The 23,603-nt window shown below is 42.9% G+C and overlaps 1 protein-coding gene across 3 annotated transcripts in view; it reads right to left on the bottom strand.

The window, feature by feature from the left end:
• Nucleotides 1-107: 107 nt before the first annotated feature.
• The window catches only part of TMEM255A (transmembrane protein 255A), a 48,937-nt gene continuing 25,441 nt past the window's right edge, over nt 108-23,603 (bottom strand). For 2 of the 3 annotated variants that reach the window (XM_069463587.1, XM_069463588.1), the window contains 4 exons: nt 23,459-23,547; nt 16,470-16,632; nt 9,405-9,548; nt 108-2,502 (listed from right to left, as the gene is read on the bottom strand). In XM_069463587.1, coding sequence (XP_069319688.1) covers nt 2,344-2,502; nt 9,405-9,548; nt 16,470-16,632; nt 23,459-23,547 — 555 coding nt within the window. In that variant the 3' untranslated portion in view covers nt 108-2,343. The remainder of the gene's footprint in view (nt 2,503-9,404; nt 9,549-16,469; nt 16,633-23,458; nt 23,548-23,603) is intronic. The other variant, XM_069463589.1, reaches the window with a different exon arrangement.

Here is a 23,603-nt window from a genome sequence, read left to right as displayed (position 1 = left end):
GCATCTCCTTGTATCTTGAACCATAAGTAGTCAAAGTGAGTCAGCTGCTGTCAGTTGCTTTAGAGTATTTGCTATACTTTTGTAGACACCTTGAGGACACAAGTGGGTAAGGAGGGAGGATGGTTTTATTAATTTGAAACATCACAAAAGCAGTCTGGGTTTCCAACATGGCAGTGATACAGATTTTAAGCAATATCCAGTTTATACAGGTTGAGGGTTAATATTTTAATGTTTCATGCCCAGTTCAATACTTTAAAGCAGAATTAGGAATAAAGCAGTAAATATTACAAAATGCAGTCAAGATATATGTTGGAAATACAAACTCCTTCGTTACAGCAAGTGTTTTGCAAAAGAGTAAAGCAGCAAATATTAATTTTTCTAAGGGAACATGCACTTTATATAATTCAATGTAATAAAAAAAGCTGCTCAAATTAAGTGTTACAAAATCTATACTGTTTCAAGTTATTTTGTAAAGTAAGAAAAATACATAGAAATGAGTCATAGAATCTTAACACTTTAAGAAATGTGATAAATGTAGGATATACTGTGTAATGGTGCCTTTAAAAAATTAAATATGCACATTTACTAAAGCAAAAGGTAAAATGTAAATGGCAAAAAAATTCATTGAGTATTATAAGTTGATATTTGTATAGTAAGTCAATTGGTTATTAGTCCCTTTTTGAAATCCAATAGAATTTTAATATGCTTAGAACTGTAAAAAATCACAGTAATTTTGTATAACGAAAAAGGATTAGAGAGTTTTTCAGATTTGAAATCTGGATAAGACAACATCCATGATGCTGAAAATTAAACTGAATATTTTTCAAACATTTACTGTGAGCAATAACTGAGTGCACATGTTGTGCCTTGATTATTGATGGCTGGGTGTCTACAAAGTAGATGGGAGCACCAGCATTTCTCTGCTACCTCTAATCCATCAAGTTGGGAGGTAGCGAAATTGGCTGGAAAATTCTCCAGTATGTGTTCTGTGTTTGCAGAACTGTCTAATTAGGAACCCTCCTGTAGCCCCTGTATTTTTATGTAAGTATAGGATTATCAATCTTCCTTTAAATCAATTCTCAGGTTAACATCAGATCACAGTGAAAGTGTTCATTCTCAAGTGAAGGGTGCAAAAGTTTTAAATTCATCAGGTTGATGGTTTAAAGGTATAATTAAAAGAACTATACAAATACCTACCACAATGTGCCAGATGGATTTTAAATCTACCATAACACTTAAGTATTTGTCAAGTTGGCTACATATGAGGTTTTGCAGACTTGAAGCGGCATTGTAACACTTTCATAATCTTGAATTGAATGCTGTCGTGATTGGTCTCAACAGAAAAAAGGGCCAGTAAGAGCAGTGGCATTAAAATACAGATGATTCTTTTGGGGTAGGGTGCAGGATACGTGCGGTTTGCTGGGGTTGAAGCACAATATTTGAAGATTAAATAGTCACAAAGATTAGTAACAGCTCATATCACGACCCCAGAACCTAATCTAACATTTTTAAACTGTGAATTTTAACCATAAGATTTTTATCTCCTGTAGCAAATATATTTTGTAATAGCACAACATGTACACCGTCTCCTAAGTTATCAGCTGTATTACTGAGATCTACTTAAACATCTCATGTCGTTCTGTATTTCAGTGCTTCCAGAACAATCAATTCTGTTCCCCACTAAAGATGCATGAATATTGCACTTTTCCCTTTAGGAGGTACCAATAACAAAAGCTGAGCTGAATGATCGCAACAGCCACTTTTACAATACTCACAGAGAAGAAAGGAGTAAGAGAGATGGGCATCTTTTTTCAACATCCAGACATAGGCAAACAAAATCTGAGCCAGAACTCTCTGTATTAGAACTACTGTGTAACCCCATTAGCTAGGACATTTTTCTTAGGGACTGACTTCAGCGGTAGGGAAAGATAGGGCCTATAAACCAGGTGCTTCAACCGAGGTGCTTAGGGTGGCAAACTGCCAATGGCCTGACGACAGCACTCCTTTACATAAAGTCAAACAGATGGCAACCATGCTTCTGCTGAATATAGAGGTGGAGCCTAGGGTAATGCAGGTCCAAACACGCAAGCTTCTTGCTGGGCTGTCTCCCCAGCCTTGCTTAGAGAGAGTGAGCTGTCCTTCTTGGAAGTGCTGGGTTTGGCCTACCCACCCTTGCTTTGCACTGGTAACAAGTAAGCTTCATCCCTATCTTTCCCTAGCTTGGCAGGCCATCGTAAAACTTTATGCATAAGAGTCATACTTTAAATTTCGTACCCCACACACTCCCACTACAGCAGAAATACAAAAGCCACAATAATCTCAATAGCCAGCAGGCATTCCTCTTTAGGGACTGTAAGGTGGTGGCTTCTCGAAAGGTGGATAGTAGGGTGGAGAGTAACGGGGCGGTGCACTCGAGGACCACATGTAGCTGGGCGAGGGAGAGGCAGACTGAGGCTCATCAGAAAGTCCAGAGGGAGGGGAGGATGGAAAGACACTGGAGTGCTGGGTGATAAAAAAAACAACAAAACAAACACATGAGTGTAGGCGGTGAGTTTGCAAGTCCCTGAACAGTCATTACTATTTAAAATTGGATATAGACAAATTTGTTTCTGTTTGGAACAACAGAGAGCTTCGAGTATGGGCCAGGTGGTCCCATGTTCTCAGTCACCCAGGCTGCAAGCCTCATGCAGAGACATCTTGGAATCCTCCTCCCCCTCCCCTTGAAGCCCGAATCCAGGCAGTTACTGAATCCTGTTGCTTCTACCTCTGTGTTGTCTCTTGAATCCACCACTCCCTTTTCTATTTTTATAACTCAAGCCTTCAATACCCTTGAGCTATGGCAGTAGCACCCCAACTAGTCTTCAAAAAGTAGTTTGGATCTTAAGAACATTTAATGAGGTTAAGCCACTAATCCCTAGGAGAGTCTTTGCTAAAAGAATATATCACAGGGAGATAGTACAGTGGCCAGGAGCCCATCTCACAGACAAAAAACTAAGGTCAGAGAGGTTTGCTTAGATCTGGGGTCTTCTGGCTCCAAGTCCAAAATTTTCTATTCCACCTTAACTGCTGCTCCATCACCTGCCAAGTGCAGGGTAGGTTGAAGAGCAAAGAATAACAAAGGCATGGAGGTGAGAATACCAACGGGTAAGAATGAGGAGCAATATGTCAGGTTGCAGAGACACTGCAGATTCAGTTTTACTTTCTGTTGTTTAGTAGTCTTTGGGAAAGGAACAGATATGGATTTTAAAAAACACCCAGCCAGGCATGGTAGCTCACTCCTCTAATCCCAGCACTTTGGGAGGCCAGGGCAGGAGGATCACCTGAGGCCAGGAGTTTGAGACCAGCCTGAACAACATAGTGAGACCCCATCTCTACAAAAAAATGTTAAAAATTAGCCAGCCATGGTGGCACTTGCCTGTAGTCCTAGCTACTCAGGAGGCTGAGGAAGGAGGATCACTTGAGCCCTGGAGTTCTAGGTTACAGTGAGCTATGATGGTGCCATTGCACTCTAGCCTGGGTGACAGAGTGAGACCCTGTTTCTAAAATAAAGAAATAAAAAGTAAAAAATGCCCAGTGAATTAGCATCTGTTAGGAGTCATTTGTTCCTCTCTTCCCCTGGCCCATGTATACCGCTGGCCCTCGTGACTTCCCTGCTCAAGGAGAATTGGCCTGTTTTGTTCATTGATGTATCTCCCAGAGCTCAGAACAGTGCTTGGCAAGTATTATGTGCTCAATAAATCCTGAAAGAGTGAATACAAGTTCAGGTGTGAATATTGTTGCCTCGCTCCAGTGACGGAGCAGGGATCAGGCGAGGCCTGAAGGCTGGAGGGTACTGCAGGGATGGTGAGAGGCAGGAGGCCAGTCTTAGGCTCTCAGGAAGAGCAAACATAAGCCAACCAACAGGGTGGGGGAACTGCAATTATTCTGTTGTGTCTTGGCTCTAGGAGGAGCTGGTATACATATTTAAAAATAACATGCCAAAAGTTCTCAAGAGTTCAAGTGCCATCGGGAGGGGGCAGTGGAGAGGTCACACCTTTACTTTGTTTAGCTAGCCAGAGTTCAAGTAGATCGTGTCACCTTCCCAGGCCTGTAGCAATCTAGAGTCAGCCTTGACATGAGGTTTCTGGAGCCTGAGACCAGTTGGCTGATTCTTGTTAACTCCAGTCCTGACCCGTGCACTCGTGGGAAAGGGATGTCCAAGTTTCTAGGTCTTGCTTGAGACTCTGAAATAGCTGCTATCATCCCCCTCCTATCCCATCCCATCTATCATTTCACTCTGAGTGTTGAAATGACAGGGTCATAGAACCTAGAGAGCCTTTAAAGGCAAAACAACTTGAAGCAGTGGACTCAGGACAATCTAGAGTCCTTCCTAAAAACTCAATTTTTCTCCTCCTTCCACGAAGATATGCTTTGCTAAAATATCAGTACAATAATGCCCTAATTTTCCAATTTATACTCCTGAACTCTCCCTTCCTCCTTTCTCTCCTTCCTATTCTGTTACTTTCCTCAACTAAGAACTCCCTCCTCTTAACCAGAGAAGAGAGCAAAAACCCACCAGGGCCAAGAATCTCTGTGCCCGGGCCTGTGGCACTCTGCCTCTCTAAATCCCATTACAGGGATGGTGACAGGCAGCAGGCCAGTTTTAGGTGTTCCCAGCCACAGAGGGAGGGGCAAGTTCCCTGCAGTACAGCTAAAGGCAGTTCTGTCCTGAGAGGCATTAAAAGGCTTCTGTGGGCAGCAGCTGCCGTGGGTGGCAGTTGTACACTTTGATAATAAAAGTGGGTGGTACAACGGCCCTCAGGTTTTCACTTCTCAGTTTCGTGTTTGGAAAGTCTAGGGGGAAGGCAGTGGGATGATTCTCACTTCCCTTTGAGGATGCTGGAAGTCTTAAGGATAAAATTGAAGGGTTTCTGGCAGAGCTCGGGAGCTAACTGGCTGCAGTCCACACACCCTTTGGGTTGATGGCGGCGGGGAAAGGCCCACAGTACTAGTGCATGGTTTCCTAGCAACAGGCAGGCACCTTGAGAAAGATTTGGCTTTGTTGCAGCTGGGGAGCTGAGCTGGCCTGGTATATTTTGGTTCCTGCCTGAGAGTCTGACTTTACTAATGCCATGGGCGGCTCAGGAGAACAGAGCTTTCAGTCCTTGCACACCACAAAGCATGAAGAGCATCTCAATAGCCTACTGCTGCGCCTAGTCAGCTTCTGCTTCCTAAGCTGTTTCTTAGAGGCTGGGGTGGCCGATGGGCTGATGGTGCTCAAAAAGGAGCACCACTCTTTCAGGAACACAGACAGCTCTCCCCTCTCACCTTGGCCTGCCTCTTTTCTGCCTGATGGTTGACCCACACTCCTCAAGATCAATGTGCATTTCTGTCAGGGCATGCTTCTCTCTTCGGGAGCATTGTGAGACAGTGACTCCAATAAGAGCCCTAGAACTGGCTGGTGATAATTATTGGTTGCAGACACTGTGTCCCAAGGGTAAAATTCAGGATCTGTTGGTTCTTTGAAATCCCCCTCTGTTCTGCCCCAGAAAGCAAAGGCTGGGGAGATGGAGAGAAGAGTAGATAAAAAGAAGAGGAAGAAAAAGGAAGGCAGGACCAAAGGAAAGGAGGAGAGGAAGGAAAGACTTGGCAGGAGAGGGGGGAAAAAGTTGAGTGACAGCAGCAACAGCCTTCTAAGGCTCTCAGCAACTTGCGCCATAAACTGCCTTCCCCAGGATTATAGCAATCCTTTTATTAAATGGTCCTAATTTGTAATGAGTCATTTTTAGTGGCTAAGGTGAAACCTAGTGACTTAATAAAGAACATAAACAGAGGCATTTGCATTTTTCATAGGTTGAGACTTTTAAGCTTAGATTCGGCAATTCACCAAATGGACAGGAAAGGGTCCGTGGTTAGTATGAAGTAGGGGGACTGGCCCAGGATGCCAGACTGGGGAGTATGGCTGGGAACCTTAAGTGATTTATAAAAAGCTACACTGAGTTTAATTTCCCGGCAGAAGTAAAAACCGATGCTTTATACCCTACAGATTTTGGACTACTTGGCTGAGGCTGAAGGGATAGTGGGGAAATGAGTGTGAAGGGCAAGAGAAGTGAGTGTTGGCGACACAAGTAGTTTCAGCTTATATCCTTCCTGCTTTGGAGTTAAGCAAGGACATCCTGGAGTCCAATGCTTGAAAGAGTCCTATTTCTCCAAGCTCAGCACTCAAAACTTCCTCAGGGCCAGCTGATCAGACCCAAGTCTTCGCTCATGTCTGACCACAAGAAATGTTTCCCAAGCTTCCTAACTGGACAGCCATCCCATAAGGGCCTGACTTTTAAGGGTTAAAATAAACCCTATAAGTTTTTTCCTCATCCTTCTATTAGCCTCAGGGTCAAAAGGAAACAAAAATCATCAAATCCACAGTCACAGAAATAGTCTTATTTAGAAATAACCAAAATGGGGAAGTTGTTCAGAAGAAAGTCTAGAAAGGTCAATTTTCTGGCTGTAACTTAGGTCATTTTACAATCAGAAGAGCATGAGGGAGCTCTGGCCATTTTGGGGCAGGTTTGTGATTCTAGTGGTTTTATTGTCAGAGTCGGTGTGTGTTTGTTGATTGCTTTTTATTTATCTGGGAATACAAGCAGATGTTCCCTGGCCTCTTGGCTTTCTTGAGTAAAGACTGGCATTTTCTCCTATGAAACTAGAAGGGACTAGAACTTGGGGAACAAAAAATAAAAAGCTCTACTGAAATGCTAAAACAAAACACCATTTAGCCAGGTACGGTGGCTCATGCCTATAATCCCAGCACTTTGGGAGGCTGAGGTGGGAGGATCATTTGAGGCCAGGAATTCGAGAATAGCCTGGGCATCATAGTAAGACCCCATCTCTACAAAAAATTTTAAAAATTAACTGGGTGTGGTGGTACACGCCTGTAGTCTCAGCTACTTGGGAGGCTGAGGCAGAAGGATTGCTTGAACCCAGGAATTTGAGGATGCTGTGAGCTATGATCAGGCCACTGTACTACAGCCTGGGTGACAGTATGAGACCCCATCTCTAAAAACAACAAAACATCATTTAAGTTCAAGCAAGAAATCACTTAAAAACATACTCCTCAAGATCTGTGTCATGTAACTATAAAGTCTCTAAACAAGAAATACAAAAGACAGCTTGAGCCTAGGGAAAGAACTGGGAAGTGGATAAGAGGTATCCAAGAAGCCCCTGAATTGGGGAATGCATGAAGGAAGGGAATCCCTGAAGAGGAGATTGATTTAATAATTTAATGAGAGAGTAAAGAGACCCTTTCTGAGATCTGTGATTAGGAAGCCCATAATTTAAACCAGTAGAAAGTATAAATATCCCAAAATTAACTGGGAAAAATACATACTGCACTCAGATTCATAGCTTCTCTGAAGAATCCCTCAAATAAATCTCTAAAATAAGACAGCACTGGATAAAAACCCTTACTCTTCTACTTATCATCTCTGTGACTTTGGAGAAGTCACTTAACCTCTCCATGATTCAGTCATCTCATCTTAAAAATGGCAATGACAAGAGTACTCTCAAAAGGGTAAATGACTGAATGATGATAGATGTAAAGCACTTAGCACAATGCTTAGTACCTAATAAGTGCTCAGTGAATAGTAGCTGTTATTAAAAAGTAGAGGCTTCTATAATCCTTAAAGTCCCTGTTATAAGCCCACAGTATAGATTTGGACTAGGTGGCTAAATCTGGAGCCCTTATCTAGCTTAGGTATCCTGTTTCCATAGCATTCTGGGTAATAGTCTATTTACTTTTTTGTCCCCACTGCTGTCCCCTGACCTTCCACCCCCAAGTCCCTAGACTGATCTCTTAGTGAAGGACTGTCTCATTCAACCCCTAAATCCACAGCTCCTAGCTCAGTGCCTGGCACAAGGGAACACATAATAAACATTGACTGAACTGAAAGCAACACCCCAAGTCACCACTGGCATTGTCAATCTCGTTTTCATTCCTAGGGTAGGGTTCGAGTGAGGAATGATTGACAGAGAGAGATGGCTCCATATCCTAAAGAGGGGTTTCCTATCTTAGAGTTTGTGGCAAATATCACCAAGGATATTATTGTCCCTACTTAAAGGGTTCATTATAAAGTGTAAATTCCCAAAATCAATGTAATTTACTTCAGTATAAAAATGAAATATCATTTTCCAGTGTATACCACTTATTTGGGTAGCAAGTCATCTGAGTTGCCTACCTGTGTATACAATAGGCTTTAAAACAAATTGTAACATTATTTTTTCCAAGATTTAATGGATGCCTCCTTGAGCTAGTACTGTATTTTATAACAATGAACAAGTCCATATTCACATTATATGTATTATTATCACATAGGGCCCTAGACCTCTCCAAACAGTATGTAAACCAAATACAACTTCACTTTATTCAACTTAATAGGGTTTTTAAGTTTCAATTATTTTGCTAATCTGAAGCTGAAATTAATGGTTGCCCAAGGGCTTTGTATTGTCAAACTGGCTGGTTAATTGGAAGCACCCCTAAACAGTTATGCTTTTATATCCCCTTGGAGCATTCATGGGCTCTTGATCAATAGAAACAAATTCATTATGAGTTTCCCTTCCTTCAAAGGTATTTCCTTTGGTCCTTGAGTTTTTAATTAACTAGATTTTAGTGTAACTCTACTCCTTTGTGGGCAAGGATTTACAGTCACTGTACCTGCCTAAGGACCATTTCATTTGTTTTCCCAAAGTGCCTAGTTCAGTACTCTGCATACACCGAATTCCTTTTAGCTAAGTGCTTTTTTCAGTTCTGTTTTTCTGCACTTGAAGTCTCAGCTCAAAAGGAATAGGGGAAAGTGCAAATTTGGTAACACACTATCTGACCTATGTGGTAATAGGGCAAAAAAGGGGAGAGGGTGTTAGAAAAAATGTTTTTCTCTGTGCATTCCTAGTTAGGAAGTCTGGAGAAAAAGAAAGGGTCTCCTTCCTCATTACAAGTTTGATTCAAACCCTGGTACAGCTCAGCATGCCCTTATGCTAAGGAACAGGGTTAGGCCTCCCCCCATGGCAGAGGAAAGCCACTGTGGGACAGCAGTCCATGGTGGTATACTAATGAGCTGCCATTTCCCAGCCAACTTTCCTTCTTGTTGGTGTAGTTCAAGGCAATTTTGGACACCTTGATCCTACCTCCTCTCCCTTTTTCTTCCATCTCTCTGTTCTTTCTCCTCTTGGGCAGTTCCCACCCTCCCCATCTCTCCCATCATTGCCTGCCTACGTAGTCCTTAAGCTAGCACCCACAGGCTGCTAAAGAGCCTGCCTACTTCATATATATCATGAATACAATGGGAAGATTCTATAATTGAATTTAGGGAGACAACAAGACAGTATGGATGAGATCAAGGGTAATAGAGGGTTCTTTTTCTCTCAGAACATACCTGAAAGTCATAAGCGGAATATGGTGGCAGGTGAGGAGGGCTATGGTAGTAGGTATTGTAGGATGCCACTTGGGGACGAGCATAGTAAGAAACAGTTGGATGGACGTTTTCAACAGAACAGTTCAGTGCCGGGAGAGTTGGGTTCTGCAGAAAAACACAAATTAGAAACAACATTAAACATTCATCACTAGGAGAACGGTTAAATAAACTTGGTACATCTATACTATGGAATACCATGCAGCTATTGATAAACAATGATTGTACAGGATATATTTTTAATTTTTTAAAAAGCTATCAAATTAATATGGCATGATCCCAATTTATGTTTAAAAAAGACCCAAACAATTATATATGTATGTATGTTTGTAAATGCAAAGAAATTAACCTGGAAAGATTCATAGCAAACTGTTAATTGTGGTTATCTCTGGGGAGAGTAGTAGTAGTAGGAGGAGGTAATGGGGACTCTTAACCTTCTATCTAATACTGTATCTGCCAAAGTTTTTGCAACTAATATGTATTGTGTCATTTTCCCCCAATTTTTTAAGTTGAAAAATTCAAACCTATAGAAAAGTTGAAATTATTTATGTGATTTTTTTTAAAAAACAAGAATTAAAAAGAAAAAAAAATAAGACTCAAAATACAAAATATCAAATAGGCAAGGCTAAACAGGCTACTGCTCTTGCTGTGACACAGTGTGTTCAATCATGAAGAGTTTGCAAAAGTTGTGAAGATTCTTGGAGATTTCAATCTTGCTAAGTAGAGCTGTCCTGCAGACATGAAGAGTATTCATTTCTCATCAGCCCTGCAGGCTAGAGGTGAAATCCTAGCAGTGCACAGAAGCCATGAAAGACCAAGCAGGGTGTATTGATCCTTTTTTTCTTTTTGCAAACAAAACAGTGCAGAAATAATTTTCTATCCTTTTTACAACATGGTGGTGTGCATAGCTCTTGAAGGGTTAAAGCTAGTCTTGTCCAGGATGGAGGCAGGGTCAAAGCACTGCTAAAGGTAGTCCCCACTGCTCACTAGTTTCCAAGTGGGACCGTGTTTTGTACCACATGGGTCAAGGCGTGGGGTAAATGGTTTTTCCATCTTCCATGTCATTGATTCCTCCTCCATTCGTGTGGATAATTGAGAGCTGTCTGAAAAATTAATGTGTCTTCCTTCTGGCACATATTTACGCTACATTAACAGAGAGCAGAAGCTTCCTCTCAAGTGATGAAAATGTGTAAGCAGGCTTTGGCAGTGGCATAGGCAGCCATGATAGGGTGTTGGCAGGAGAAACTCCGTTACAGCAAGTTTCAACACAATTCTGCTGCTCTCTTCCTTGGAGTGGGTTACTGTTTACGTCTTTAGGAGGTTTGAAGAGCTACAAACCTCAGTCATTATAATGCAGCTCACAGACAACCAGAGAAATGTTTGTCAGCCTCTGTAATGTGTGGGAGAGGGCTGTGATTTTGACCATTCCAAGGGCTGGCTTGCTTTTTCAGAAGAAGAACACTCAGAAAAGCCCTTACCTCTCTACCAGAATTCTAAGAAGAAATTTCATTCCTGGGGAAGTATCAGAAATCATGTTCCCTTGGCCTTCTGTCAATTAAAAACACACCGTCCAGCTCTTGCAAAATGAAACCAGCTCTTCTATCTAAATCAACTAAGCCTAACTATGGAGAAACAATCATGCAATGATGTAAACTATATCTTATAAAAATTTTTATGTCTTCAGCAAGGCAAGGGGTCCAGGATGATATTTGAAAGGAAGTTGGCTATTATAGGGAAAGAAACAGAAAAAAAAAAAACAAACAAAAACATGAGAGGAAGATTGAATGAGCATAGGGAAGCCATTGAAAAGAAAAGAATAAAGGGTAGAGATGTAGGAAAAATGGACAGGACAACAAGAGAGAAAGAGAAAGGGGGGGTGAAGAGTTGGGCAGGGATGGGGCAAAAGAGATGGCCCAAAATAATGGTCTGGTTGTGTTTTAAACCTATAAACTGATTTTACAATAAATGTGGGCTCTGTCTCTATTTGTACACACATATAGGAGTATGTGTATGTATTTCTGTTAAAATTCTGGGGCTTAAGTTGTGAGACCCTCATTATTGATCAGTAGCATTCTGAGCCATAGGAAAACAAAAGGTTACTAGGTAGCACAGGAAATGGTGAAAGCAATCTTGCCTGGACAAAACTGAGTCTATTCTGAGACAATGATTGTGGGCTTGGGAAAGAATGCCAGTTTTATTCCTCTCCAGTTTACTCCCAACCAGAGACACCAATTAGGAGAAAATGGCAAGATATATTCACTTTTTAAAGATTTATCTCAAATCCTCATATCTTTCTTTGGTCAACAAACACTTCGTCAAACATTTCTTTCATAGATCTTTTTCACCAACTACCTCTGGTCAGGGAATGAAGTCATCCTTTTTCCTTTTAGGATCTCACAACTCTGGAAATGGTGGTTCCTAGCTAATTCTGTTGAAGGCTACCAGCTCACAGCCCTTGGCTCCTATTGCCACTCCCTGGAAATGGCTTCCATCAGCCAGCACCCCTGGGCCTCCCTACAGACCCCAGGGCACTCTACTCAGAGGGGAGGCACACCTCAAGTTACCAACCACATTTAGACCTAGGCCAACGATTTTACTTAGGCTCACCTAGTTGATGTTCCAGGACTTTCTACACCATGTTCTTATTTTAATAGAGTGATCTAAGTCATGGTTCCTCCTTCATGCCTCCATCTATCCCTCTGCTAGTGTTCTCTCATCTCGTGACTCAAACATCTTCTCCTTTGGTCTTTGCTTTCATCTTTCTTTTTCTCCACTGGTCCCTGATAGACTTCCCAGGCTGGTATTTGGTAATGCTCAGTACTTCCCTTGCTCTCCTTCCTTACTGTTAAATAAGCTCCCAACAGTTGGCAATAACCTGCTTTTGTTAATTTTTTTTAATTAAAGCAACTAAACAAAGGAGGTAATGTCTGTTGAAACACTTGTAGATCCAGAGAGCGCTATCCAAATGTTAGTCAGAGGCAGCTGGGATGGAGTAGAAAGAGCAAAGGCTCTGGCATCTGACAAATCTGGCCTCTAGTCCCAGTTGTGCTATTTAGGTCTGGGCAAGTCACTTCACCCCTCTTGGTCCGTTTCCTCACCTGTTAAACAGAGACAGTAACACCTACCACATGAGGTAGTAATAGTGAAGATGAAAGAAAGTAATTATGCAAAAGCACTTCATAGAGAATAAAGGGCCATTACTGCATCTATCAGGAAAGACCATCAACAAACCCCCTTTTCCACTAGAGATCAAAGATAACAGTGAAATTAAGAATCCAGAAGTAAACTTATACATCTGTGGTTAGCTGATTTTTGACAAGAGTGCTGGGATCATAAAATGGGGGAAATAGCAGTTTCTTCAACAAAATGTGCTGGGAAAACTGGGTATCTACATGAAAAAGAATTAAGTTGGACTTTTATTTAATACAAAAAATTAAGTAAAAATGGATCAAAGACCTAAACATAAGGGCTAAAACTACAAAACTCTTAGAAGGGATCATAGGGGAAAATCTTCATGACTTTGAATTTGGCAATAGATTTTTAGATATAACACCAAAAGTACAAGCAACAAAAGAAAAAATAAATTGGACTTCATCAAAATTAAAAACTTTAGTGCTTCAAAAGATATTATCAAGCAAATGAAAAGACTACTCATAGAATGGGAGAAAATATTTGCAAACCGCATATTTGATAAGGGTCTAGTATCCACTATATATAAAGAACTCTTATAACTCAACAACAACAAGAAAAACAGATTTTAAAAATGGTCAAAGAACTTGAATAGATATTTCTCCAAAGAAGATAAACAAATTGCCAACAAGCATAAGAAAAGATGCAGAAAATCAATGGTCATGAGGGAAATGCAAATAAAAACAATGAGATACCATTTTGCACCCACCAGAATGGCTATAATTTTTTTTAAAAAAAGTGTTGATGAGGATGTGGAGAAATTGGAACCCTCATACACTGCTGGCAGGAATGCAAAATGGCACAGCTGCTGTGGAAAACAATCTGGCAGTCTCTCAAAAAGTTAAACATAGCATTACCACATGACCCAGCAATTCCACCCATACACATATACCCAAAAGAACTGGAAACATGTATTCAGACAAATACTTGTATACAAATGTTCACATCAGCACTATTCTCAATAGCCCCTAAGGTGGAAATAACCCAAATGTACATCAATGGATAAAAAGATAAACACAAAGTGGTGTATCCATACAGTGGAATATTATTCAGCCATAAAAAGAAACAAAGCACTGATATATGCTACAAGGTAGATGAATCTTTAAAAATTATAAGTAAAAGGAGCCAGACACAGAAGCTCACATATTGTATGATTCCATTTACATGAAATGTCCAAAATAGGTAAATCCATATGCACGGAAAGCAGATTAGTGGTTGCTGGTGGGTCAGGGGAGGGAGAAGGGGGAGTGACTATTTAATGGGTACAGGTTTCAGGTTATGAAAAAAGTTCTAGAACTAGACAGAGGTGGTGATTGCACAACATTGTGACTATACTAAATACCACTGAATTATACATTCTGAAGTGGTTAATTTTATGTTTTTTTTTTTTTTTTCAAAAAAGGGCACAATGACGGCAAACAGATCTGAAGCTAAGGCTAAAAGCTTGGCAGGGCTGTATTCCTTAGCATGCCACCTTCCAATTCCTCCTTTCTTTACAACTTCCAGAGATTTCTTGATGAAAGATGTCTAACCAGCCACCTTCTCTGTCTTCCCCAGGTGCCCTTTGCCTTCAAATCCCAATTCCTTCCGTTACCATAGAAAATGATCTCATCAAATCCTTCATGCTGAGAGTTTAGTAACTCAAGGTACTAACACCTCTGTGGCATATTAGCCTTTTGCTTTGTTTAATACATGTATTTTGAAAGTGGAAAGTGAGGAATCAAAAATGATGGAAGTTTCAGCACCATGATCCACAGTAGGGTAAAACTGGAGAGGGGGCAAGCCTTGTAGGAACCCCAAAAGGTCTCTACCAAGTAGCCACCACCTGCTCCATTTGTGCATGAAGGCAGCTCTGCCACCTGAGCCTGAAAGCTCTAGGGACAATTTAGAGAACTCTCTCTCTCTCTCTTTTTTTTTTTTTTTTTCCTGAGACAAGCTCTCGCTCTGTTGTCTGGGCTAGAGTGCAGGGGTGTCAGCCTAGCTCACAGCAACCTCAAACTTCTGGGCTCAAGAGATCCTCCTGCCTAAACCTCTCAAGAAGCTGGGACAACAGGCATGTGCCACCATGCCCGGGTAATTTTTTTTTTCTATTTTTAGTTGCCCCAGCTAATTTTTTTCTATTTTTAGTAGAGATGGGGGTCTCACTCTTGCTCAGGCTGGTCTCGAACTCCTGAGTTCAAGAGATTCTCCCGCCTCAGCCTCCCAGAGTGCTAGGATTACAGGGGTGAGCTACCCACCTGGCCTAGAGAACTCTTAACACCCGTCCTGGGGACCCATCTCAACTCACCAACCCAGGGAGCTTCTCTTCCAGCCAGAGCTGCTGACATTCTACACAAAGCCTCTACTTTCATCTGCCCTCTGGGGAAAGTCTCCAAGAACAAAGAGCATTATTTTCTCCAAAGAAGCCCCAACCCAGATACAGCTTTTCCCGCAGCTCTCACACCTAAAAGCTCCCTCAGGCACAAACTTACAGGAAATCCTTCTCTCTCTTAGGGCCCCACCTATGTTGATGCATCCACTACTCCTTAGTGCTTGGGCTTTCTGGAGTGGGGGAGGGGAGCAGGAATGAGAAATGTGTATATGAGTGAGGGAGGGGAAAACGAGAGAAAGCGTACTTCCAGCCAGCCCAGTCCTGCTGGATACAGGCTGCCCCAAAGTACAGAGGTTGTTCTTTCGCCTTGTCTGCCCCACCTTTCATTTCCCATCACCCGTCCTTTTGATAGTCCAAGATCAAATTACAAACTGACTTTTCAGTTCCTGTTTCCGGATCCGGGACCCCAAAACCAGACAAAAAAAGCCAATGGCCTAGGGGCTGTCTGCCTCACTTCTGAGGTCAAAGGAAAGCCCCTTTCTAGGCACAAAATAATTCCCTAAATACACATGGGACATTCCTTTAAAGCAGCAGTACTCAACCCTGGCTGCAGATCAGAATCACCTGGGGGATTTAAAAAAAAATTGATGCCTGGGCTTCAGTTTAGACCAATTAAATCAGAATCTCTGGAGAAGGGGCCCAGGCATCTGGCTTATTGTTTGTTTGTTAGCCCCTCAGGTGATTCTTATATGAAGCCAGGTTGCTAACCATAGCTCAAAACTATTGTCTCCATAATTAGAGATTAAGGTTTATCAAATAAGCAAACAAATGCTAAGAAATGCTTTAAAACAAAAGAAGGAAGGAGCCTACTATTACAGAGCACGTACCTACTGGGTGTTGAGTCCTGGTTTGCCTTTGCAGACGCACACACAGATATGGAAAGGATTTGGAAGGGAGGGATGAGAATGAGGGGAGGCTGAGGTTGAGGCTGAAGTTGAAAGCAAGAACTGGCAAGTAGCTTAGCCTAGGGCTGGCTCCTCAAATGCAAAAAGAAAATAGCCCAGATGCTCTTTCTGGAGAAACTCCAGGATGAAATTCCTGGAGAAGGGGAGACTAGCATTAATCTTACCTGTACCTAAAGTAAACTTTCCTTCCATCTCTCCCAAAATCTGTTAGGGGGAAACTACCCCAAAACAATTCCTACTAAAAGTGTGCGTGAGGGACTTTTAGGAGGTATGAAAGACTATGTTTACATAACCAATGTGAATGGAGGAACACTCCTCCTTCCTCCCACCTCACCCCCAGAATGTGCCTCAAGAACATAGGTAATTCACGTTAACAAGAAATGTTTGCAGACTGATAACATAACCTGGATCCTTCATCTTGAGATGTTTGAAGGCAGCTGTATCCTTGAAGCAATTGCTTTTGATTCCTTCCTTCAAAATATGGGCCCCATTTGCCCCCAACCTCCTTGCCTTGCCCTCTAGCCCCAACAGGGGCCACTGTGAAATGGAAAGTCCCTTCCTTACCATGTCCTTAAATCCTCCAAGGACAGCGGCAGTGATGATTCCCAGGAACAGGCCGACAATGTTGAGGATGGTGGCAGACCAGAGCAGGTGGTAGAGGTGGATGATGTCCTGGCAACTGCTGACATCGATGTATTCGTAGTACCCACCTGTGATCTCCACCCGGCTGGACAGAGAGGAACACACTCCAGTTAGTCCCCAGGGAGCAGACTGTTCCTCCCTGCCCCCACCCCCTGCCACCCAGGGACTGGGCTACCATGCAGATCAGCAAAAAGACAGGTGGGCAGATGAGGAACTGTCATAAGGGACATCATAGTCATGCACTTGAGGAGCAAGACACTATAATAAATCAAAGTATGATTGCTGTTTATAAAAAAAAAACTGTCTGCCAGAGAAACACCTGTAACCATCACTAACACTAATCCTAGATAGCATTTTTTAACACTTGCTATGTACCAGGCGCAGTGCTAAGCATTTTTACATGTATGAATTCATTAAATCTGTGCTGTCCAATATGGTAACTACTAGCCACATGTGGCTATTTAAATTTAAATAAAGTAAAAGTAAGTAAAATTCAAAATTCAGTTGATCAGTCTCACCAGACACATTTCAAAGTGCTCGATAGCCACATATGACTAGAGGTTACTATACCAGAAAAAGAAGCTCATAGAACATTCCCATCATCGTGGAAAATTCTGTCTCACAGCGCTGCAAATCCTGACAATATTCTATGAGGGAGGGACAATCATCATTCCCATTTATACAGATGAAGAAAGTGAATACAGAGAGATTGAGGAACTTGTCCAAGTCATAAGTGGTAGACCTGGGATTGAATTCAGGCTTCAAAGACTTTAGTGTCTCCCCTCTCAAAACAAAAGAAAACAAAAGTGTCCTGCTAAAGAACTAAAGCTGAATTGCTGCACAAAACCTGAACATGACCTCCTTGGGCAGGCCTTCCCTGCCTGCTTTGTCCAAAGACATCCTGCTGCCAGCCCAGTCACTCTCTGCCACATTACCTGCTATCGACTGAATTGTGTCCCTCAAAATTCATATGTTGAAGTTCTAACCCCCAATGTGACTATATTTGTAGATAGAGTGCTTAGAAGATAATTAAGGTTACATGAGGTTATGAGAGCGGTATCCTAATCCAATAGGGTTGGTGGTGCAAATTAGTTTACAATGTGGCCACTGGAATTGATAATGAATCTAAAATATTGTAGTTCTTAAAGTCATACCACACGCCCTGGCATCAGGATGGTTATTACATGTGACTCCCCTGCTGTAAGAACACCAAAAATGAAAAAGAAAAAAAAATCAAAGGTTAATCTCCAAAATGAATAAAGGGGAGTTATTCATGTAAGAAAAGATCTGTAAACTTTACAGATATGAATTTATCTCTGGATTCTTGTGGCTACAGGACAGACTGCATCAGAATCATCTGTGCTTGCTCCTATGTGTGCCTACCTGTGTGTGTCAGTGTGTTATTTGTGTGTGCCTGTGGGTGTCTCTGTGTGTCTGTGTGCTTATGTCTTTGAGAAAGAGATGGTTAAGCATGCATATTCCTAGGCCCAGCCTCAATTCTACTAAACCTGGCAGAATCTCTGGGGATGGGGCTCAGGAGTCTGTGTTAACAGGTTTGCCAATGTTTGAGACCCACTGTTTTCAGTAATAAGCTTCCATAGTGGAATTTTAAGGGCATTTCAACTCATCAGAATTTGAATTGGATTTCCATATTTTCAAGAGCATATGTGAAGAGCCCATCCATAAGCATACAATGAGGGTCTCTTATTAGTCAGCACTATACTAGGCCCCGGGGATGGGGCAGGAAGGATACACAGATTACTAACTGCCCAAAATGGCACAGCTGTACAAGGACTATCCCCCAAAAAGGGCAGGCCTGTATATAAGGATGAGTGTGGGACTGTAGGGACACACCTTAGTGGCTTGGGAGTCAGCCTCTGAGGACCCCCAAATTATCTTTGCCTACCTCCTAAAACACCAAGGGTGGGCTAGTACTGTATATAGGCAGGCAGTATGCCATTAGCAGACTCTGGAATCAGACTGCATTCGAATCCTGGCTCTGTCATTTATGCACTGTGTGACCTCGAGCAACTTTCTTAACCTCTCTGAGCCCAGAGGATTTAATGAGTGCAGGCATAGAAGTGGTACTTCAGCATATAATAACAGCCCCCACCAAAACATGTAGCTACATTTTGTCCCTTCTAAGAGCCAGCCTCTGGCAACACAATTCAAGTCTTTGAACCCTGTTCTTAAAGGTACCTAAGGCTTTAAGGGCATAAACCACAATATGGATATAGGTTAGTAGTTTGCTTTAAAATATCCAATCATTTTAGAGAATATATGTTTGGTTTCAGTTTGAGTGGGTTCAGCAGCTATTGAATTTTTTTTTTTTTAACTGAACCATGAAGCTAAAGAAAGTAACTTCTTAGATATGGCTCAGGGTTTAGCAAATTAACGTGGTTTGTTTCTGTTTGAGATTCATGATTCCATTTGGTTCTGACTCTGAGCAGAGCTTCCTCTGAAACTGCATCTTTTGCATTCCCACTGCTCCCACCTCACGCCTCATGACTCCGAGGCCCTCCTGCCAGACCCTGCCGCTGCCTGATTACTCTTCCTAAAACGCTTTTTAAACTATGTCAGTCATTTAATCAAAACCCTTTTGTGGCTTCCTGGGACCTTCAGGGGAGTGTCCAGTTCCTCAGTCTGCCACAATCCAGCCCCAGGATGGAGTCCACACTCCAGCCAGGCTGGAGTCCTCCGAAGCCCCACATTGGCCATACTGGGCACTTATTCCAAATCTTTGCACAGTTTTCTCCCCCACATGGAAGGGTATTCCCTTCTGTTCTTTGCCTGTCCTAATCTCTACCACTTCTCAACGCTTCAATAGCGCCTTCCTCCAGGACTCCAGTGCCCATTAATTAGCTGTTTCCCTGGACTCCCACAACCTCAGATGGTCTATTTCTCTTAGTTGGCACTTTGCATATGTCAGTAATTCAGTTATTTATTTAATCCAGTATGCATTGAGAGCCTACTCAGTGCTGAGTACTGTGTTGGGTGCTGGAGCTACAACCAAGGCCAAGGCCAACATGATGTCTCTGTCGAAAGTGTCACCTCTTGAGGGCAGGGGTCATCTCTTACATTTCTTTGTGTCTCTCTCACTGCCTAGCACAGTGGTAGAAACATTAAAGGGGGTCAATAAATACTCGGTGAATGAGTAACTGAGTGCAAAGACTGACCATTGCATTGATCGTGAGACTGGTTACCCAATATGGGCTTTCACCCCCTGGCTCTCAATTTGCTGGGTGGGCCTGGAGAAGCAGATAACCTGTCTGTGCTTCAGACCCCACTGAACAAAGTAGGAGGTAGAAGATCTTGGATAAAGCAGGAAAGCATCCTTCTGTTCTTCCATAGGGGCCTGGAACCACTCAGCAATCTTGGTGGACAGGCAGTGGCAGTGGGCAGCTCCTGTGCGCTTCTCTCTCACTGCACGTGTTCTGTGTATCCGTTAAGTCCTCCTCCCTGCAACCCCCTGGAAAATTGAGTCCCTTAAGGGCAAAACTATGTCTTATTGATACCCATTCTTTTAGAACAGTCCCCGGCACATAGTAGGAGCTCAATAAAAGTTTGTCAAAGGAAGGAATGAATGGAAGTAAGCTATCTTCTTTCATTTTATTACCAGCTGAAGCAGTTCACAAACCACTCCATTTCCTTTCATTTCCTTTAGGTTACACACTGAAAGGCAGTGATATTGACTTGACCTCTCCAAAGATGAGTGAGGAGATGAAAGCCTGAAGCACTCTGAAAGGCAGCAGCTGAGGAGCTGTGTCCTAGAGAAAGCCACCTTCCTGCACAAGGCTAAATGGAATAATCTATGTTTGCTATTAAAACCTCGCCACCCCTGACGTCAAAGAAGGTCTGTGGGTTCGAGGGGACAGTAGAAACTCTGTTTCCGTAGCACCGTACAAATGACTGCCTGATGTTTTTGTTCCCACTTTTTTTTTCTTGGCCTCCTTTCCAGGAAATGGACTGGAGGAGCTGGCAATTGATTAAAAATAGGCTTCGTGTGAAGAAAACAAATACACATTTGGCAAAATTTAAGTCTCCAAGCCTCAGAATGCTTGCTGTTAGCTATATTTAGGCCTTGAGTTTAGGTCTCTTTGGCTCTGGGTGAAAAAGCCCTGGGTCAAGGAAAAATTTTTCCCTCTCTTGTGGGACCATCACCTCTTAAGTCTCCTGGCCTGGGTTGACGACCTGGTGGGACTGTGTCCTGATGAAAAGCTAAGCAAGTCCTTTTCTCCTGGGTTTGTCCTTGGAATTTTAGGACTACAGACTTAGGAAAGGGCTGTGAGAGATGCCTGGGGCTGGCCTCTGGGCACCAGGTAGGGACATTGTTCCCATGGCCCCTCTCAGTTGCCTAGTCCAATATTTTATTTTCCTGGTGAAAAGGGAGTTCTTTTTGTTCCTTTTCGATAAATGTCACACCCTTTCCATCACCTCTTTATTCACGACCAGCCTGGTGTAGGGTCCAGGAGACACAGATAAGATTAGGGAGCCCATAGTTTAGCACACTTCTTCATAAAATTCCTTTATAGTGTTGAAGACAGTACTGGTATAACTTGCCGTTAAGAAAGTAAGAAAGTCAGTTATCATGAAGTTCAGATTGACAGGAAGATAAATAGGGCTTGAGCTTCTACTTTCAAAAACAATTCACCTGAGGGCTCAGCTAAATGGAATTTAAAGTAGGATTTTGTGTATTCAAACCTTTTTCAGAAACACACCCATTGCTGAGAGAAAGGTGTGTCTGCAAGGAAGCACTTCTCAGCTGGCCTGCTCTCTCCTTGGGGTTTCAGGCCCAGTGCTGGCCAGCTCCCAGCACCACCCCAGGAAGCCAGGAAATGGGAGAGGAGAGGGGAGCAGCAAGGAGAAGGGAGAAGGGTGGCAGGAGGACAAATAGAAGAAGGAGGAGATGAAAGGAGAGGAAAGGACAGAGCAGAGGAGGGAGGGATAAGGGGACGCAAGAGGAAAGACAGCAAAATCACCCCAATCGCCCTAGGATCTATGTAACGTTCCTTTGATCATTTTTGGAAGGATGGGCGCAGGAAGTACAATTATAGCCAGCTCTCAATCATCATCATCGGTGCTAAGGAGGGAAGTCCTTTACAAGTGATAGTTATTATTACAACATGAATAATTGAACCCCCCTGATAATCTCTAAACCTCATTTGAGTCTGTAAGTTTCTCTTTCTCCACAGGCAAACCTTTCAATGGAAGGAGACGGGTGCTATGAAGAAGGTAAAGGGCTGGTGTGAGGTCCCTGCCTTCTCCTCCCTGCCTCCACTCTGCCAGGTCTTAATCCTCAAACCAGAGAAACTGGCCCCCAAATACCAAGCGTAGGGAAAGTGAGTGAGAAGGGGGCTGCATCTGCCTGGTGCCTTTGAATCTAGCTCCATCCAGCCCCCCTCTGCTGGCTCCTCCCTTTCTCCCTCCCTTGGCCCTCAGCTCTCTGCACTGAGAGTCTGAAGAAAATACGTGCAGGGACAGGCACTGGCCAACACGCCCTGCATGGAGGAGGGGTGGTTCACTCACACTCTGCATCGCCTTCTCACGCATCTCTGTCAATTCTACTTTCAAAGTTGCTTTGATAAATACTCCCTGGTTTCTATTGTCCACAAACCAACTTGATCGAGGCTCCATTCTCTGTGGTGTGCATGCTTACAGTGCACACCTAGCTGCCTCCAGTCTCCAACCATTCAAGTCCATTCAATGCCCTTCAATGACTCCCAACAGCCTACAGCATTAAGTCCAAAGTTGTTCTTATGGCCAGCGGGCTCTCTATCATCTGACCTCTGGCTACAGCTCTGCCCTCACCTCCTATCACATCTTCTATAACTACCTCCACCCCCTACCTCCTGACAACTGGCAGGACTATCCTCCCCACCTCTACCCGCTTTTGATTTGTCTCCTAACTCCCTACTTATCCTTTAAGTCTCAGCTTCCACATCACCTAAACTTTGACACTGTCTCCCACCCCAGAAAACTCTGACTTTCATTCGTTTGGGCCACCAGAGTCCCTACCACATCCACTGACCCCACTGCACTTGTCACACTATATTGCAGTCAATTGTTCACATGTCTATCTTCCCTACTAGTGTGTGAGCTCCTCTGTGGCAATCTCTGTATTCCTAACACCTAAATGATGTTTTGGCAATTGGAGGGCAGAAACCCAGAGTGGTTACAGCAAAACCAACACCAAACCTGCTCCTGCCTCAGGGCCTTTGCACTTGCTGTTCCCTCTGTTTGAAACACTCTTTCTCCGGGTACCTACTTGGGTTGCTCTCTTCATTCTGGTCTCTGAACAAACGTCATCTTTTCAAAGAGGACTTCCCTGACTGTCTAACATAACACATACACACCACAACCTTGTCACTATCTACCCCTCCTGCTTCATTTTTTTCAGAGTTCTGATCACTATCTGGCAACATATTGTGTGTTTATTGACTGTCTCCCCTACTAGAATATAAGCTCTATGGGGGAAATCACTTTTGTATTGTTGACTTCTGAATCTTCAGTGTCTAGAACAGGGCCAGGCACAGAGAAGGTACTCAATAACTATTTGTTGAATGTTGTTGAACTTGGACATACAGCTGGGTTTGAATCCTACCTCTACCATTTTCAAGTTCTGTGTGACCTTGGACTAGCTGTTGCTTTTCTCTGAGCTACACTCTCCTCATCTGTAAAATGGGGATAACTCTACATTCCACATAGGTAAGAATTAAATAGATCACAGATGTGAAACTACCTGGCATCATGCCAGGTACACAGAAGGCAGGTAATGTCTGTCAACTGAAGTCTGTTGACAGACCAATGTCTTCCACTTCTCTGATCCTACCATGCACCCTACCCCACCCTCAGCCCTTCCCATGCCCATTGTGGTCAAAGCATACTTCCTATGCCTAGGACTCAATGCTTACTTGCCACAGTTGTAGAGGTCACAGCAGAAACAGGTGTTTCCCCGGATGCGAGGTGTGCAGAATCCACGGCTGAGGTGAGGGCAGTTCACCTGAGGGTAGACAACAGTGAGGAGATGAGCCGGCATTGGATGGAAGACAGGACCCT

This window comes from Eulemur rufifrons, chromosome 30 (assembly GCF_041146395.1).
Source record: "Eulemur rufifrons isolate Redbay chromosome 30, OSU_ERuf_1, whole genome shotgun sequence".
Classification (NCBI taxonomy): Eukaryota; Metazoa; Chordata; class Mammalia; order Primates; family Lemuridae; genus Eulemur; species Eulemur rufifrons.
The sequence above is the reverse complement of the archived record's forward strand: the minus strand, read 5'-3'. Positions and strand labels throughout refer to the sequence as shown.